The 19,068-nt window shown below is 56.5% G+C and overlaps 1 protein-coding gene across 1 annotated transcript in view; it reads left to right on the top strand.

Annotated features, from left to right (window-relative positions):
* The first annotated feature begins 417 nt into the window (after positions 1-417).
* Positions 418-19,068, top strand: part of AXIN2 (axin 2) — a 26,444-nt gene continuing 7,793 nt past the window's right edge. Inside the window, exons 1-3 of the mRNA XM_007455272.1 lie at positions 418-1,234; positions 9,889-10,027; positions 17,264-17,366. Coding sequence (XP_007455334.1) covers positions 418-1,234; positions 9,889-10,027; positions 17,264-17,366 — 1,059 coding nt within the window. The remainder of the gene's footprint in view (positions 1,235-9,888; positions 10,028-17,263; positions 17,367-19,068) is intronic.

Raw genomic sequence — 19,068 nt, 5'->3', positions numbered from 1 at the left:
AGCTGGTGCCTTCTACCTCCCGAGCCCTCCGCCCCCCTCCCCCCTCCCCGCGCCCCTTCCCCGCCCCTTCCTCCTCCTCCTCCCCCCCAAGCGTGCAGGGAGCTCGGATTTCGCCTTTGAAAAAGCAGCGTCTGATACTTTAGATGAGCACCTCGCAGATAGCTGGGTTGCTTGATTTGAATTTGAGGAGTTGAAAAGCCTGTTTACTTTCTTGCTTTGATGTTGGGTAGATCTGGTTTTGATTATATCAATACCCTTTTCTCTCCCTCTACCTCCCCCCCTTCCTTTTCTTCCCAGAAAGGAGGCTCAGATGAGTCCCTGCTGACTTGAGAGAGAAAGAGAGACCACGCTGATTGCTGAGAGGAACTGGAAGGAGAAAAGAACATTCCTCAACTCAGCGAGAAGAACTCACTCGCCATGAGCAGCGCTGTGTTGGTGCCTCGCCTCCCCGACCCCAGCAGCAGCTTCCGCGAGGACGCCCCGCGGCCCCCAGTGCCGGGTGAAGAAGGGGAGACCCCACCGTGCCAGCCCGGGGTGGGCAAGGGCCCGGCCGCCACACCGCCGCCTGTCTCCTCCAGCGCCAGGCGGAATGAGGACGGGTTGGGGGAGCCGGAGGGGCGGGCGTCTCCGGACTCCCCTCTGACCAGGTGGACCAAGTCCCTGCACTCCTTGCTGGGTGACCAAGACGGTGCTTATCTCTTCCGGACTTTCCTGGAGAGGGAGAAATGCGTGGATACCTTAGACTTCTGGTTTGCCTGCAATGGATTCAGGCAGATGAACCTGAAGGATGCCAAAACGTTACGAGTAGCCAAAGCGATCTACAAGAGGTACGTCGAGAACAACAGCATTGTCTCCAAGCAGCTGAAACCTGCCACCAAGACCTACATCAGAGATGGCATCAAGAAGCAGCAGATCGATTCTGTCATGTTTGACCAGGCGCAGACTGAGATCCAGGCGGTGATGGAGGACAATGCCTACCAGATGTTTCTGACTTCTGATATATACCTCGAATACGTGAGGAGTGGGGGTGAAAACCCAGCCTGCGTGGGCGGTGGGGGCCTGGGGAACCTGAAGCTCGTGTGTGGCTACCTCCCCACGCTGAATGAGGAGGAAGAGTGGACTTGCGCCGACTTCAAGTGCAAACTGGCCCCCAGCGTGGTCGGCTTGTCCAGCAAAACCCTGAGGGCTACAGTCGGTGTGAGGTCCACAGAAACTGTCGAGAATGGATACAGGTGAGCCTTTGGTGGAGGGTGAGGGGCTGGGGGGAGCCTGGAGGGTGAGATGGCCTTTGCAGATGTTTTGAGTTAAGTTGGGTGGATGGACGGATGCATGTGCTGCTGAGGCTGACAAAAGCCTGTCTTGAGCTCGGACCGCTGGCCACGAACCCTTCGATCTTTGCGTTTTGCTGTTGAAAGGGGCGGGAAAGCGATGCACACACAGCTAAATACCTGTAGTCTTCCAGTGCTGGCTTCACACAGGGGCAGGCAGTGTGCGTTAATGCGGGTTACTTACTATCCTGGGCCCGCCTTGGGGTGGGGTGGTGGAGAGAGGACAGCAGCTTTTGATGCCGATGACTCACCAGCTACCAGGCACCGGTTTGGGAAGGGGTTGTTCACAGCTAAGACACAGGGAGTAGGATGGACGTGGCCAGGGAGGCACCTGGCTTGTGGCGGAGCCCCAGGAAATAACCCGCGTGCCCACCGACCATGGGGATAAGTCGGACCCATTGAGCTTTAAGTTCAGATAAGAGCCAGCAATTGGCTTAACAGCTGGCCTTGCGGTTCTCTTTGTGGAATGAGATATTAACCCTGCAAGAAACCCTCCTAAGGAGGGGAGGCCCGGTGACTTTCCCGAATGCAGGACCCTTAGCTGTGGAGTCTGCTGATCCATTATTCTGGGTTTTCAATGCTTGCGGCCCGAGGATCAGACCCCAGTTGATTGTTGCGTTGCTTGGTGGCGATGGGGAAGAGGTCTTGGCCGGAGAAGACTGGAGGAGGGAAGACTACCTTCTCTTTCGAGGCTTCAAAGACAAATGGTGCTTTATAGAATGGCCAAGTCTCAAGATTCTTGACCTTTGGAGGCAACTTCAGACCTCCTGTTAGAATGAGTTTTTCTGTCTGTTTCTCGCTCTCCCCTTCCAAATATCCAAAAAGAGAATGAGCCTCTCAGTCCCAGGTTGCTGCGGACAGCATGCAGGGGAGGGGCTGGCCGGGAGCAGCTTATCTCACTGTCCATTGTGTCCGGCTCCGTGGGTTCGGAAAGGCAGATGCGATCTGGCGGCTGTCTCTCTGGAGGTTACCCTCCCTCTGTAGGGTCCGAGGCAGGAGGAGGGGCAGAGGAGCGGGGTCTGAGCCTGGAGATCTCGGGGTGGCCCTGCAGGGAGGGAAGGATTGTGTTGGGTCCACCAGGGGGCGCGCCTGCAGCCTCGGGAGCCGGTCGTCTGCGCGCAGACATCTGGTCTACACCTTAAGTGGGAACGGATTGGCTTTTGCGAGGGAGCCAAGCAAGGATCACGTGAACGGAGTTGTTTCAGCATCTTTAAGCTTATGGCTTCAGGCTGTTTTGGAGGAAGATACTGGCTCTGGCTTCTGTGGCTGGCAGTCACGGGCCACCTGCCACCCCTGCCCTGTTCTGTTAGGTGGAAGTTTGGGTAAACCCCGCTGGCCTCCGTGCCCTCCAGGTTGGCAGCGGTCGCCAAGGCTACTTAAGGCCTGTGGTCAGGCAGCTTCTCCGGGAGCCTTCAGACAGTGGGGTTTCTGTGTCCCCCAGTGTCAGGGCCCAGAGCACCACCACCTTTGTAAACAGCACCCTGTGTGGTTTTGGAGTGAGACAGGCTCCCCAGGTGGGACCCTGCTGTGACCCCTCCCCTTCGTGGGTGGGCGGTAGGACCCAGCCTTGGAGAGCTCCTCCCGCTTCCACAGCCCCCAGCTGGGCTGTTAATAGCGTTCAGCTTTATGGGGAGGGCTCTTGGGAGCATCGGAGACCCTGGATCCAGGGCCTGAGGTGCTTTGTGTGTCATCGCTTGCGTTTTGGTTGGGAACCGTGGGTGTTCATTCCCGTGGGTGTTCATATACAAATGACACCTTTCGTTGGCCTCTGGGGTTTCCATACTAGATTCGTGTGTGTGTTTTCTCCCACTGTTGGGATGAGATGACATATCTTACCTGGACTGCACATGTCTTACCTGGGCATCATCAGAGAGAAATTAAGACACACCCCGATATTTTTTTTTAACGTGCGAGGTATTCAAGGGTGCCTGAGGTGTGTTATTAGGAGCTGCCCCGAGTTATTCAGAGGCCTGAGTTGCAGCCCGGACCGCCTCTTACCACCTGGGCTGAAGGCTTTCTGAAGCCCGTGTGCCCTCTGTAAAGTGAGTGGACAACCCTCCCTTCAGTTTATATCACAGGTTGCTATAATATCAGGACCAAAATAATAAACAGGAAAGCCCGTTGCGAAGGGAAATGTCTGAACAGACGTAGAGCTTTATAATTGGCTTGACTGAACAGTACTCATCACCGGCTGTGTGAGAAGGGCCAACCAGGTTCGGGTCCCACTTTCAGAGAGTGAGCCTTGGGTTCTAGCACATGTTCACTGTGAAGTTTCAGCATGTCCCCTCCCCACACCTCAGCTTTCTCTGCTTGCTGAACTTGAGCCTGCGTTCGCAGCTGGTTCTGGGATGTGGGATCGTCCCCGAGTCAAGTCTGCCTCCCCGCCACTTGTCAGGCCAGGTGCAGTGAATGAACCAGGAGCCCTGAGTCCTGCCGAGGGGTCGGTCCCTTTCACCAGCTGTTGAGCAGCAGTCTGGGCAGCTGGATGCCAAGGGCATGGCTGGTCTTTAAGCCCTTTGATTTCCTTGAGGGCTTAGGGCAGCCTCTTTATAATGACTTGTGTCCTTACTGACGTGGTGTCAGGTTTCATGTAAGGAGTCAGAGCCTAAGAGCAGGCATGGTCCTCAGAGGGAGGGGCTCAGGTTGGGGAGTGGTCCAGCAGGAGGCCTGGGCTTTTGATGGTTCCTGTAAATAACCCAGAGCCAGGGCGAGACACATAGACTACACACAGACACACACACACACACACACGCACACACACACACACACAGAGACTACAGACACACACAGACTACACACACACAGGGACTACAGACACAGACTACACACACAGACTACACCCAGACACACACACAGACTACATGCAGACTATACACACAGACTACACCCAGACTACACACCCAGACTACACACAGGCTACACACAGACACAGAGACTACAGACACAGACACACAGATTACACACAGACACAGACTACACAGACACACACAGGCACACACACATACACAGGCTACACAAGACACACACAGGCACACACACAGGCGTACACACACACACAGACTACACATGTACATACAAACTACACACACACAGACTATAGACACAAACCTCACACACAGACTACACACACATACAGACTACACACAGATTACACACACAGACACACAGACACAGGCTACACACACAGAGAGACTAGACACAGACACAGACTGCACACACAGACTCACACACATACACACAGACACACACAGACTACATAAGACACACACAGGCACATACACAGGCATAGACACACAGAGACTACACACGTACATACAAACTACACACACACAGACTACAGACACAGACCTCACACACACAGACTGCACACACATACACACAGATTACACACACGTACACACACAGACACAGGCTACACATACAGAGAGACTCTACACAGACACAGACTGCACACACAGACTACACACACACACACAGTCATAGACACACACAGACTATACACACACGTACATACAAACTACACACACAAAGAGACTACACACACATACACAGACTACACACAGACACACACAACACCTGGAGCATGGAGGCGTGTGCAGAGGGGCTGTGGAGTTCGGAGCCGGGGTCGGGATGCTCTCCTTGTCCTGCCCTGGGCGGTCTCACCTGTCTCTCACTGGATCCTCTGCTCTGGCGTCACGTAAAGTCAGGGGGCCCCAGCAGGTGGCCCTCTGCCGGCTCCCAGTACTTCCTGTCCCCCCAGAGCGCTCGCTGATGGGGCCAGTTTATGCGAAGCCACTGGAATCGAGCTTGGCCTCCATCATCAAAGAAAATGACGTGAGAGGAAAGCTGTGCTGGAAGCAGCGGGCCGCAGCGAGCAGATGCAGGCTCTGAGGAGGGCGCTTTGCTAGGACACGCTTGTCGCTTGCTGAAGTTTGCCTGCTCTCAAAAGGGTGTTGCCTGTTGCCGTCTGCGTGCCTGGCCTCTCTTGCTCCAGGCAGAGGGCTTTTTGTTTGTTTGTTTGTTTTTGCGGTACGCGGGCCTCTCACTGCTGTGGCCTCTCCCGTTGCGGAGCACAGGCTCCGGACGCGCAGGCTCAGCGGCCGTGGCTCACAGGCCCAGCCGCTCCGCGGCACGTGGGATCTTCCCGGACCGGGGCACGAACCCGCGTCCCCTGCGTCGGCAGGCGGACTCTCAACCGCTGCGCCACCAGGGAAGCCCCTGTCAGAGGGCTTTTGAAAAGAAGAGCACACAGCCTTAGAAGCCAATACTTTTGAAGTTGCATTGTTGTGAGAGGGGACCCAGAAAGGGGTCCCAAAGGTCACGTCTATTGTGCTCTCTGTATGGACTTTGCCCTGGTGTCTGGGGGGCAGGTGGGGGCCTGCAGCATCTCACTGAGATAAGAGATAAGAATGGTGGTGGGGGGCAGAGGAGGAGCCCACATTTCCCTTCCCTTAAGGTCCCAGGAGCCTCTGCTACCTGACAGCTGAAAGCCCTTTGCATAGTGAAATTGCAAACCAGGTCTGTGGATGGATGCCCAGTGCAAAATCTGTACATAGGCCTTTACTCTCCAGAGGAATTTAAAACCCTTGCAGCAACTGGGAGCACAACAGTTCTGAAGAAACACTCAAAGCATCTGGGTACAATTACTGTAGTGTGGTTGAGTTTCTTCCCTTCTTTTTTTTTTTTTTAAAGCGATCACAAGAAAGCAGCTCTAATTCAGTTTCTTGAAATTACGTGATGATTTTGACAGAGTTCTGAGTTCTTAAAAAATTGAGTCTCTGTCTGTCCCCACAGGCCTGCCACCTTCCTCTGCCTTGTCTTGTTATGATGTTAGGAAAATCCCAATACTTTATTGCAGGCAACTGAGCTAAGAGCAGTATATTCCATTTTTAATTACCGGTCACACAGTAGCCCTCTATTTTGGAAGGGAGGGAGACGAGTTTATTTTGGGACCCGCATGTCTGACCGGGAGCACAGAACTCTGTCCACACTCGGGATCTGAGCGGGGTGCCTTTTTCTGTTGGGGAGGGAGGGGTTTCTGTTGAGTCATTTTCTCCCTGCAGAGGCTGAGTTACAACCCTCATACTTGGGGCACTGTTAATGTGTTAATACCACAAAGAAGCAACACTGTCTGTTGAGTCATTTTCTCCCTGCAGAGGCTGAGTTACAACCCTCATACTTGGGGCACTGTTAATGTGTTAATACCACAAAGATAGCAACACTGAAGGGATGGAAAGAGGGTGTGAAGGCGGTTTAGGGCCATTTTGGCTCTTTTGATCTCCATGCTACTCCTCTTAGGCGAAAACACCCCTCGGCAGCCCGCTTGGCCCTAGTCCGTAAAGGAGAGCGGAGAAAGCTTCGAGCTTCTGCCGCGAGCCCCACACGCTGCCTGCAGCTGGGGCGACCCAGACGGGGAAGGCAGACCTGTCCCTGCCCTCGTGGAGCTTGTAGTCGGGTACACGGGACAGGCCTTCACCATGGAAGCGCACTGACGACATGTAATTGTCATGATCAGTGTCACCCAAGAAGTCCTGTTTTTGTTGGCGGGTGGTGTTTTGGAGCGTTCCTATGCCAACCCCGTAAACAGTGCCCTCGTTGGGCCTTTCGGAGAACATACGGACCCCGTGCAGGTGGCCGTGTTTGAACTGCACGCTGTTTTAGTGGAGCCCTGTGTCCACAGAGGCTGTGACACCTGGGGTCGCCCAGCTGGCCGGGAGCCAGGCCGGCACCAGCCCTCGGCCTCTTGATTTCTGCGTTACTTGATTCCTGAAGTCCATCAGCTTCTCCATCCTGCTTTGAGGCAGCGGCCCGTTGAGGCAGCTGGGGGCTTTGGGCCATTTTAAAGCCTTGGGCGACCCCATGACCTGCCCTCACCTGCTCCTTGGTGCTGCCCTGGCCGTGGAGAAGTGATTTCTTCTTTCTGGCTTGTACGCCGTTTCCTCTTGTGCCACCTTCAGTGGCAGTACCACCAGAGCCAGCCTCCTCCTTGTCGGCGAGGAGACTGTTCTCACTAAATCATCCCTCATCCCGTCTCTTCTCCAGAAAGACCAACTGCCTCTCCTTGGTTCTCACCCCCCTCCTCTCTCTCTTGCCCTGGTGTCTGGAGATCCCACACTGAGGACGTGGGGACCGGTCCTACGTCATGGAAGATCTCACCAGCCTCATTGCATCATTGTAGAAAATCCTGGGGGCAGAGTGGGGTGGGGCAGAGTATCCAGGTGACAAGGTCAAGGTCGCTGGCCCGTGGTATTCAATGGCCAGAGTGTCCAGGTGACAGGTCAAGGTCGCTGGCCCGTGGTATTCAATGGCCAGAGTGTCCAGGTGACAGGTCAGGGTCGCTGGGCCGTGGTATTCAATGGCCAGAGTGTCCAGGTGACAGGTCAGGGTCGCTGGGCCATGGTATTCAATGGCCAGAGTGTCCAGGTGACAAGGTCAAGGTCGCTGGGTCCTTGTATTCAATGGCCAGAGTGTCCAGGTGACAGGTCAGGGTTGCTGGGTCCTTGTATTCAATGGCCAGAGTGTCCAGGTGACAGGTCAGGGTCACTGGGTCCTTGTATTCAATGGCCAGAGTGTCCAGGTGACCGGTCAGGGTCGCTGGGCCGTGGTAGTCAATGGGTTCAAGCGCCATGTTCCTCGTTTGCACTTTCTGGTCACTTCTCCACCACGCCACATTCCTGGAATCTGGCTTGACGTTCTGGCCTAGCTCAGACCAACAGACTCGGGGTCCCTGCTGCCGTCACCTCCTCCAGGTGACCGGAGGTGGGTTCCACGCGGCCGGGCCTCCAGCAGGTGGCCTCCGACAAGACTTTCGGCCCCCGCTTGGGGCCCGTTACCTCCCTGGGGGGTCATGAAGACGATCGGGCAGCAGACAGTCCTCGAGCCCCTGCCGTGGGCCGGGGGAGGGTGCAGCAGGGAGCAAACCAGGCCCTGCCCACAGCGAGCCCTAAGTCCTGGTGGCCCTCGGGCTTCGTTAACATCTCGGGGCGGTGGGGTTGGGCTGGATAATTAGTGTCACTCTTGTTTGTTTTGTCACTGCAGCTAGAGGGCAGGCCCCCTGAGGACAGCAACCGATCTGTTCTCCCACCTTTTCCAGCCCCGCTGCCCTCCCTCCCGCCAAACTGTGCAGCAGCTGCCTGCCTGCCCCACGGCCACTTCGGTGCAGCCTGGTGGCCCCCCAGACCCCTCATGCTGCTGGGGAAGCCTCCGGCCCCCCCTCACCCAGCCAGCTTGACGCCCTCCTGCCCCTGGCTGGGGAGGACTGTCCACCTCCTCTCCCATCCCTGGTCCTCACATCTGCTCCCACCCGTCCCGGGGAGCCACCCGGCCTCCCGGCCCGCCCCCTCCGACACTGCAGGGCCAGGACTTCCTCTTCCAGGTCACTCATCCTGCCTCTTATGCAAGAGCTTTTTGAAACGTCGAGGCTGGTCTCTGAACAGGGGCAGAGAGAGAGGCTGAATGGGAGCCGCACGAATCCATCCCACACCCGCTGCTTCCAGCTCTGACATCCAGGGCTGCTGTGCTTGCGGGGCCACCCGGGGCACATCTGTCAAATGGGCACACGCGCTCCTCGCCCAGGGGCAGTGAGGGCCGGAGGAGGTGGCGTGTGTCAGGGCACCAGAGACCGGGGCTGTGTACCTCACGAAAGGGTTGGGGCTCGGTGAGCGCGGGCAGGAGGTGCTGGCACCTTTCAGGGGCCCCTTTCATCCGCCAACCCCAAGGCCATCTTTACAGACTGGCGGCTGCGGCCTGATGGAGTAAGTTCCCTTACTTGGACTCGGTGGCCCCGGCAGAGGGGGCCTGAGTCTCTGCAGACAGACGAGGGCCCTTCCTGCAGCCCACCGACCACGGCGGGTTCTGCCTCTCCCTTCCCTCCTGCACTGAGGCCCTCGCGGTGACACAGCAGGTGACACAAGAGGAACGCAGCCCAGCTAGGCCGGCACACTGGCGTTTCTGGGAGGAGGTCGGGGGGGCAGAACGGGGGCAGAGGCACCGGAGCAGGGCCTGGACCTTCCTTGGAAACCGCTGTGCTGCTCCTCTGCGTCCGGAGGCCCTCGGTGGCCCTGGTGGGGGGCAGCCTGGCTGTGGGCCGAGGCCCAGCTCGGGGCAGGACGGAAGCCCCAGACCGCGTCCTGAACTTGCCTGTCTGTCCGTCTGTCCGCTCACCAGGCCCAGCCGCTAGTTGTTTGCCTCGCAGATCTCCGCTAACAGAGCCCGGGAGGGGAGTGTGGAAGTTTCGCTGTCCTCTTGTCTCCTTCCCCGTACAGGCCTGGGGGTGGGCGCAGGGAGAGAGGACACTCCATCCCGTCGGTCATTCCCTAGCCTCCCCTCTAAGAGCAGGGTCCTCCCTCCAGGTGTCTCTCAAGAACTCTGTAAGAGCCCCTGGCGTCCCCTGTCCCCTGGCAGAGCTACGGCTCAGCAGGCCCCTTTGTGGCCCCTGCTTTCTGCCCAGAGGAGCACCCAGCCCTGGGCAGCAGGCTGGCCTGGAGCACGTTGTGGGATTGTTCTGGGGTCCCCCGGTTCCCTGGGTTTTGGGTGAGAGTCGGTGATGCAGTGCTGTGGCCCTTCAGGAGGAGCGATCCAGTGAATCCATACCACGTGGGTTCCGGCTGCGTCTTCGCGCCAGCCACCAGCGCCAACGACAGCGAGATATCCAGCGATGCGCTGACCGACGATTCCATGTCCATGACAGACAGTAGCGTGTAAGTATATTCTGGTTTCCCCACCACGTATGCGGCTGGCGGTGTGACCCGCCAGGCCATGGGGCAGGATCCTCACCCGGCTTTGCCAATCCCACCTGTGTCCGCGTGGACGTTTGTTGGATGGGAGGGGAGTAGGCCCCAGGGATGGGCCTGGTCTGGCTCAGGAGGCTCCCGTGGTCGCCTGGGTGGGGTGAAGCTTAGAGCCTTGGAAGGGGGTTGAATGGTACCTTCACAGAAGAAAGCCAAACTAAGGTAGGAGGTTAAGGTGAATATCCACAGATTCCCTGAGTTTAAAAGACCCTGTTCCGGTTATCATTTCGCCTGCCTTCCCGGTGGGCAGAAGAGGGTCTTGAATCCAGGTGTCCCTCTGCAGAGCCAGCAGGTGGGGAGGTGGGGTGTCTGGGGGCTCAGTGAAGGTGGGGTCAGGAAGCCAGGGTTCCCTCCAGGACACTGCGTGCCAGGCTCGCTCACGGATGTGCTCAAGCGGCCGTCACTCAGCTCATCAGGTGTCGGCGGGCGTCTTCCCTCTGCAGCCGGGGCTCTGCCCCTAACTGGGGGTTTTCTCCAAAGCAGTTTCTGACCTCAGCTCTTTTGCAGATGGACGGCTGGCATTTCTGGATGCAATCCAAGCCATCAGGGTGGTCTGATGTGGTCAGCAGGCCATGGGGCAGGGTCATGCTTTGAGTTGGAGGTCATTTGAGGTCATGCAGTGGTGACCTCTGTGGATGGAGAACAGTGGTCCTCTGTGAGTCTCAGGTGGGTGGGAGTGGAGTGGGGAGGTGGACCAGGCGTCCCCGTCTCCTGCCAATTCTGATTCAGGAGGCTCGGAGGAGGTGGGGCCTGGGCTTGGGGGAGACTCCCCAGGGCACGTCTCGCAGCACCCAGTTGAGAACCACCGTTCTAAAAGTGGTCTTTGGAGGCTTTTCTACACACGTTTTGGAGGAGGATCTTCCGCGAAGGGAACCGTTTTGCAAGGCAGGCCCTGTGGACCAGTGTAGGCTGTGGCAGGCTTGTGTCGAGTCTGTTCCTTCTGTAGCTCTTGCTTCCCAAGACGGGACCGGCTCGTCTTCTAGTTTTTTGAAATGATCTGGTTTCCACTGGCCAGTGATCTGTTGCTTGGCCTGCGGTATGGAACCAGTTGAAAGGAAAGTTGACGGGTTGGTTTGGGACTCGACTGTTGATTTTCCTGGTGGCTTTTATTGTGTTACCTCAGATTCCCCTGTTAGTAAAAGGAGGGAGATGTTTAAGGTGAAAAGTTGCAGTTTAATAAAAGAATAGCACTTTGGCATGAGTGAAAACGGAGGGAGGGAACACACCTTTCATCCAAAGTGAAGAAATGAGGGCTTCCACAGAGGTAAGTTTTCCATATCGACTGAACTCTAAGTTACTGTACTTGAAAAATATTATCCTTTGGTGGATGTATTCCTTAAAGCAATGTGTTTTTGCTCTGTGTTTATTCAGTAGTAGTAGGCAAGGCATAATTTGTTTCTTGATTCAAATAATTAATCCCAAGGTCTGTTTTCATTCTACATTGTAATATCATCTCACAGAATTCAAAATTGTATAAGGCTTTCTGCCCCTAGAGATATTGGTGCCTCACCCCCCTTTTTAAGATGGTTTTTCTTTCTTCTCTCTGTCCTTCTGCCCGCTGTCGTTTTTTTGCTCGTGTGCGCTTGTTTCCAGCAGCAGCATTCCTCTAGCTTCTAACTAGTGTTTGGATGATGTGGTAGTCAGCGTTATGTGTAAAATAAGAGTGAGTTGGACTTGAACGAGGGCATCGAGCGACTCTCCTTAGCCAAATGTAGTTTCCTTTAGACTAGGAGGCTTCTGTTGAGTTTTCTGCGAGGTTATTTTTGGCTGCTGGCCTCCGACTCCCCGTCACAGACGTGCGATTCTCGGTTCAGGATGAGATAACTTGGGTGTAGTCCCCATACCCGGTTGAGCCCCACAGGACCCAGTCGGAAAGGTTGGCCGATGCTTGTGACTTCTACAGATGAGGGAGGAATGCCCAGTGCTCCCATAACTACTCCTGTCACAGACAGAACTCAGATCCGAGCCAGACAGGCCCTGCCCTTGGCCTGCTCCCACCGGCCCCGCGTGAACGTGAGGCCCCGTAGTTGATAATGAGACCTTTGAGCTACCTTGAGTCTCTTTTATTTTTATTTATTAGTGGCCACACAGCTTTCTTTTTTAAGGGGGAGGGGGAGGGAGGAGTAAGTAATGCTTTCTCCCCTCTTTTTTTAACCCCCTTTTATGCCCAGAAGAAAAACCCCCAGTTCTATCGAGCGATGACTTTAGAGCCCTTGCCCGCCCTTCCCACCTTTAGCTAGAGCGTTTGTGGGCTTAAGGCCCTCACCACCCGGGGAAGTCGCGTTCTGGGATCAGAGAAGTCAGCTGTCCTGGGCGGCAAGGGTCAGCGTGTGGGCCAGGAGGGTCCGTGTTGGTAATCGAGACGGAGGGCAAATCCCTTGTTCGGCAGCTTTTTCTCCGGGGCACAGCAGGTACCCCTGGGTCCCAGGTGGCAGAACCTCATGGCGTGGCCAGCCCTTCCCTCGGCGCAGCTGCCTTGGGCTGGGGATGAGTAAACCAGGACCCCAAGGGGCGGGGGAGGGTCCCTGGGGACCTGGGGCTCGTGTGCTGGAGCCCGTCTTCTGACATCAGCGCTGGGGGGCCTCTGGTCCTCCTCCCAGCCTCTAGGGCAGCTTATTGGATGCAGCCGGCGCAGCCAGACCCCACGTGGGCATGTTGGTGCCGCCGGGCCCACGTTTCCCATCAGCGTGGGAAAGGGGTCTCGGCACAAGAGCCATTCCATCGGTGTGCAGGCGAGCCCGCAGGCTTGGCAGGCACTGAAAGCCTGGGCCGGGCGAGGTGCTTTCTGGCCGGCTGGCCCATCGGGCAGGTCCCCCGGGGTCCTGGGCCGGGATTAGAGCCCTCTTTGGCTCGGCCAGTTTGGGGCCCGTGCAGAGCAGAGCCCGAGCGAGCGATGGAGTGCGAGGGGGACGCGAAGCTGAACCGAGTGGGGGAAGCTTAGCGGGACGAGAGGGCAGCAGGCCCCTTTGAAACCTCCTGGCGCTAGTGAATAGGAGCGCCCTGTAAGGCATGAAAGGAGCCCTGGCTGTTTCTCGTGGGCACAGAGGCCGGGGGGTGGGGCTGGCTGCCCTGCTGGGGGCTGGGGAAGGGGCACAGCTGGGCGGGGGTCACAGGACGCCTTCAGTAGACTCCAGGAGGTGGAGTTCATCGGACACAAGCAGTCGTCTCACTTGCCAGGGAAGCAGTTAAGTCCCAGGGCCTTTGCACGAGACCCGGGAGAAGCTGGGTGGGGTGGCCTTGTCCTTGGCGAGTCCAGGGCCTGCTCCCGACTTCTGGTTCCCCGCCACGCAGAAAGCCCCGTCTCAGATGGCTGGGGAGTTGAGTCTTCGTACAAGGCCTCTGAGCAGGCCCTCTCACGAGCCCGTTGCTCTGAAACCTACATTCTCAGAAGAAATGGCTTTTTTCGTTTTTTTTTTTTTTTTGGAAAGTTAGACTCCCAGCCAAGTCCTCAACCCCAGCCCTTGGGCAGAAGGACTGCGGGGGGGCGGGGGGGGGCTGTAGGAGGATTGCAGTGGCGGGAGCGGGGGGCACGCTAGAAACATCAGAAGGAGCAGGTTCCTGGCGCCCAGGTGTGGCCTCTGTTAGGAAGTGAAAGCTAGGAGGACAGCATGGAGGTGGCTCCCTGACACCTCTCTCTGCGCAGGGCTGCTCCTGAAATCGGCATCCGCGCGATCGGAGGGTGCTTCTGCTCAGGGTGTCACAAAATCAGCCCGAGACCTTCTTGTCACCTTTCACACAGAGAGTGGCCCAGGTTATTTTATAATATTTATTTTTATTTCCTTATATCTTACTTATGGGTTTACTTTGGACCCCGGGGAAAGCATCTGAGTGAACTTCAAATAGTGCCTTATCTTACAAACCGGCCTTTTGATGTTGGCTGTGATCAGAGGCCACCTTCGGAGTGGTGGCCAAACGAAAATGTGAGTGGACGCGTGTGTACGTGAGCCCGCGATTTCAAAGCCACTGGAAAGCGACATTCAGGTTAGGCCGGGCACAGCCGAGTCAAAAGGCTAAACTAATTGGCTCGGTTTAAATGGCAACTAAGTGGAGTCCACACTTCGAAACCAGCGCTCCCCAGAAACAGCTGGGCCCGGCAGCGGGCGCGTTAACTAAAATGTTTATGATTAAAGGAGGCCGTCCGGGGACCGAGACGCAGGCACGGGTCAGCTCATGGTCTTGAGAAGCCAGGAAGCTGATCACAGGCTTTCAGAGCCTGGATACAAAGAAGAGAGGCCCCTTTCTGGAATGAGGGGCTGTTTTGGAAGAAGATGCTTGGCTGGGGGGTCGGGGTGGGGGTGGGATTAAAGGCACATTTCCTTGAAGGTGCCTGTTGAGCCGCTGAGCCTTTGCGAGTGGGTCTCCCTTTTCTGTGCTGGTCTCGCGTTTCCTTGCCTACAGCTGGACCCTTCACCTGCCCTGGCTGTGGTGGGCATGTTCTTGGTTGGAGGAGTGGTTTAAAAATGCATTTGTTCCTCTTGCCTTCACGTGGCCGGGGACCTGCTCCCTCTGCCTCCCCCAGTTCACTTTTCTTTCTCCTGCTTGATACAGAGAAGGAGAGAGGGGTGTGAAAGCCTTACCGCTCGTTTCATCTCGGGAGGCAAGTGGGAGGAGCAAAGGCTTCTGGGGGACACTCAAGGTCAGAGTCTTGGAAGGGACGGGTGGGGGCCTCCTGGGACTCGTGCAGCCCCGTGTGTGTCACGGTGGGATCCACGGGGTGCTTGACTCCCACCCCCAGGATTGCCTGGAAGAGGCCTGGAGCAGAGCCATCCTCTTATTATGGCCCCGGAAGAGTTGCTGGTTGGGACGTGGATCTTGTCTTGCAGCCCTGGGGCCGCAGAAGTTGTTGCTCAGACCATCGTGAGACCCAGTCTGTTGGTCCCCTGCCGTTACCCACACCCCACAAGGGATTTTAGGTGGGAGATGGGGGGCCGGCATGCCCCATAGCCAGCGAGCACTAAGTGGTCAGCAGGACTTTCCAGGATGTTCCCCAAACCCCCATTCACCCTTTCAGAATGCCAGGTGACCCCGTGGGGCGTAGGAAATGGTGTCCCCTGCATTCAGACCATTGGGAAGCTTGGCTTCTCCAGCTGGGCCTGGACTGTACGTGTTTTGAGTTAAGGATGCCTGTTCTGGAGTCCACCAGCGGCTTGGATTAGAAGCCTGGACCTGACCTACCGGCTGATTCCAGGAGAGCTTTGGAGCATCTCTGGTCATCCATAAAATGTGGTGATTTAGGGGTTTTGTGAGGGTGCAGTTGGATTATACATCACTCAGTCCATGGGGGGCCAGCAGCCTTGGGTTGGAGTCGGCGGGCATGGCCCTTAGTTGCTGGTCAAGCCAGGCCTGCTTGCGACCGGCCCACGTCTTGTGAGTGATTCTGGGGTGAAAAGTTGTAACGAAGCTCCACGTGGTTCAGGAAGTTTTTGGACTTAGAACCTTTTCTCCTACTTGACCTTCATGGGCCCAGTTCCGTCCCAGGCCTTAGTGAGTTAGGAGGCTGCCTAGGAGACTTGACCTCACTGGTCAACGGGCTGACCATTTCCACAGTGCTTGCTGTCTGACCCCCCTCAGCCTTTCCCTGGGACAGGACTCACACGGGCGAGTAAGTCCTTGCTCTATGTTGATCTGTCTTCCCCGCCTGTACCCTCGGTACGACCGGACTTAATAAAGTGCTTCTTTTCCAAGGTTTGGCTCATAGGTCAGTTCATCTGTATCTGTATTGCATCCCTGAGGCGGCAGCCCTTTTCTCCTGCCCGGCTCAGCAGCCTTCCGGAATCCGCGGCCATACAGAGGAGCTGGAGGTCGACCAGTTGGCCCAGGCCGCTCCTGGCATTTTTAGGCACAGCTGATTGTCACCCACTGCTGATGAGCCAGCCACCCGTTGATGAACAAAACACCAGGGAAAGGGAAATAGCCAAACAGCTAATTTCAACATTTATAGCCTCGAAGGATGATTCAGTTTGGAAATGTTTGAACCTGAGGCTTTTGTAAATACTTGGCTTCTGGAAGGAACAGCAATGGGAAGATAATCACACCTTGACCGTCCGACTGCTTTTCAAGAACAAAAGTTTAAAAAAAAATCATAGCAACTCCGGGTCCTGTTTTTAGTGCAAACTAGCTGGAGTGGAGGTGGAGGTGGTGGCGGCAGAGCTGTTTTTAAAGTTCTTCCATTTGCTTTTTGAAAACACAGTGATGAAGGAGAACGTAAGGGGCCCTTCTGCCCTCTGGTCTTTGCTCAGAGTCACCTTCATGCAGAGGATTCCAGTGACCACCGCCTCCTGTTCAAAATGCAGCTCTGTGCCCCAGCCGTCCTCACTCCCCATTTCCTGCAGTGAAAAGCATCATACTGCTTTTACCACCTTCGAACTTACCATAGATCTGGCTTTTTAATTTTTGCCTATTACCTGTTCCGCTCCGTTAGAACACAAGCTTCCTCAGGGCAGTCGTCTGCATTTTTATCCCCATCCTTCGCTGCTCTCTTGCCCGGAGCCTAGAACAAGGTCTGGCACATAGTAGGTACTCAAATATTTGGATGAATTGCACAGAATACCGCGGAGTAGGGGCTTCCTCTTTATGCCCACATTGGTCACGGATCTGAGAATCCATTGGTTGGGGGCCAGTAGGGTTTGGAGCTGAGGGAAGGAAGGAGCCCAGAGATGCCTGCCGGTGGCTGATAAAAAGGAGACGTTCGGGAACGCCTGGGAGGTTGACTGCTGGAGGGTAACACACACCCTCCACCAGCGCCTGGCTTAGTCTTCTGTGGGTCTGGTTCCTGGTTGCCGTGGTAACAGACCATTGGAGGGACCAAAGGGGTCTTAGTCTCCTGCTTGGGGCACCTGTAAAATAGGGGGACCTTCACTCTGAGGTGGGCCCAGTTCTAAGACAAGAGCTGAGACACGAGCTCTTCCCAGGTTGATACTCCTGCATCCGAGCGGGAGCCGTTTCCAGAGAGGCTTGAGGGGCAGGACATGTGGCGGTTGGGCCTTGGACTGACTTTCCCTGCAGGGACGGCCACAGCGCCCGGGGACTGGGGGCGCTCCCAGCTCCAGGAGGTGCGCGGCCCCATCTGTCGGCAGGGTCTCAGGCGGGTGCGCGTGAGTCGGCCTCCTCGTGAGCCGGTGGGTTCTGCCCTTTCCTTTCCCTTAGAGATGGAATCCCTCCTTACCTCGGGGGGAGTAAGAAACAGCTCCAGAGAGAAATGCATCGCAGCGTGAAGGCCAACGGCCAGGTGTGCCTACCTCATTTCCCGGTGAGTACGGTCTGCCGTCAGCTCTTTTCTGGGAGGAAGAGTGGGGGGTTGGGGGCCGGCGCGCCTGGGACCTGGGGGGAGGGAGGGCAGGGGAGGGCCACACAAGGGGCGATCTGCGGTTCACTGCGGTGTAACCCCGAGCAGGGGCGCCCACGATGCCCTAGTCGGCCTCTTCCGTTTCCTCGATTCAAAAAAGAAAACTCCATGAGAAAGAAGCAAAGCAGCAGAGGGTGGGAGGGAACCGGCGCTTTTCGTTGGGCTATCCCGTTAAGTCCATCCCACCACGGAGGTGAGAACAGTGCCTGGCACATCGTGGGTGCTCACTGAACACTTGCCGGTCGACTGAATGAAGGAAAGAGAGAGAGGATGAGGCTGGAGGGATCTGCCTCCTGAGTGAGGGTCGCGTCCTGGGACGTTCTCCTTGCGTTGCCCGCGTGGCTGTGTCGTTTCAGTCACCGTTCATCTCTGTGCTCGGCCATTTCTCCTCCGAAGCCCTGGAGGTCGGCTGTCCCGCTTCTTGTCTCTTTCCAACCCCAGCACGTGGCTTAGTGCCTGCTTGTTGAATCTGCTCCCAATAAGTGTCTGAGCACCCTGTGAGCAGCTCCTTTCTGCGACTGAGATGAGAGGCCAGCGTGGCGTGGAGGGCTTTTCCGGGTCCTCCCCTACGATTTCCAAGTCCCGGGGGGCAGCCAGCCTGTGGCCCCCGCACATAGAGAGCTGCCCCATCTGTGTCTCAGGAGCTGTGCTTCTTGCGGTCCTCGGAGGTCCAGCTGCTCCTTAGGGAGGGGAAGAGAGTGCCCAGCTTAGAGCAGCCTCTCTGCTTAGAGGCCTTCCTGCCAGCTTCAGAGAATCCGATTTGTCCGTCGGTGATGTCACACGTCGGCAGTGGGCACATCGAGTTGCTAATCCCACGTTGCGTTAGTGTGCGGACTGTTGCCACTTCTCTCTGAAGCCCCTCGGACAGTCCAGGGAAGACGTAAATTTGTAAAATTAGCCTACTAAGTTTGCTTTTCTGGGGACCTCCAGCATCCCCTCCTCAATAACATCCCCCCCACCCGTACAGCAGTATCGATGATGTATTCATATATGTGTGTGTGTGTGTATATATATATATATATATATTTTTTTTTGACTTGGTGGGGGCACTGGGGAGAGGTATGTGTGTGTAAGGAAAGCTGTACGGCCCCCCAGGATTGTGAATTAGGTGATTCTGTCCTGGGGTGTGTGATCATTTTCTCATCTGCGGCTCGGGTGGGGAGATGCTGGCCTCTGCAGGTTGGCTCTCTGCTGCCCCCATCCCGCCCCCTCCCAAAGAAAAGGGCCAAAGCAGGAGGCAAAGGAGGGGTAGGGGGCAGAACCACGAGGGGCGGGGGCTGCGGGTACCAGACGACGGGAGGGGGACAGAAAGCCGGCCGCGGGGGTCCTCTCTGTTGGTGGCGTTGGCCGGCATGCTCGTGCCTGTTTATATTCCATACCCGGTTTGGAGATGTGCCCTTTTCCCTTGGTAGATTCGCTTCAGGCAGCTGAGCGCAGCAGTGTTCTGCTGTTAGCCGGCAGCAGCTTGCTTCATTTTCTGTACAAAGAGATGGGAGGAGGGGCGGGGAACACGACGCCGCCTCAAAGGTGCGCAGTGTGCGGCCAGGAGAGACATTACCACTGCGTCTGATCTGGGCCCTGTGACTCCTCTTTTTCCCCCCCCCCC

Source organism: Lipotes vexillifer, unplaced genomic scaffold (assembly GCF_000442215.2).
Source record: "Lipotes vexillifer unplaced genomic scaffold, Lipotes_vexillifer_v1.1 scaffold664, whole genome shotgun sequence".
NCBI classification, from domain to species: Eukaryota; Metazoa; Chordata; class Mammalia; order Artiodactyla; family Lipotidae; genus Lipotes; species Lipotes vexillifer.
The sequence above is the reverse complement of the archived record's forward strand: the minus strand, read 5'-3'. Positions and strand labels throughout refer to the sequence as shown.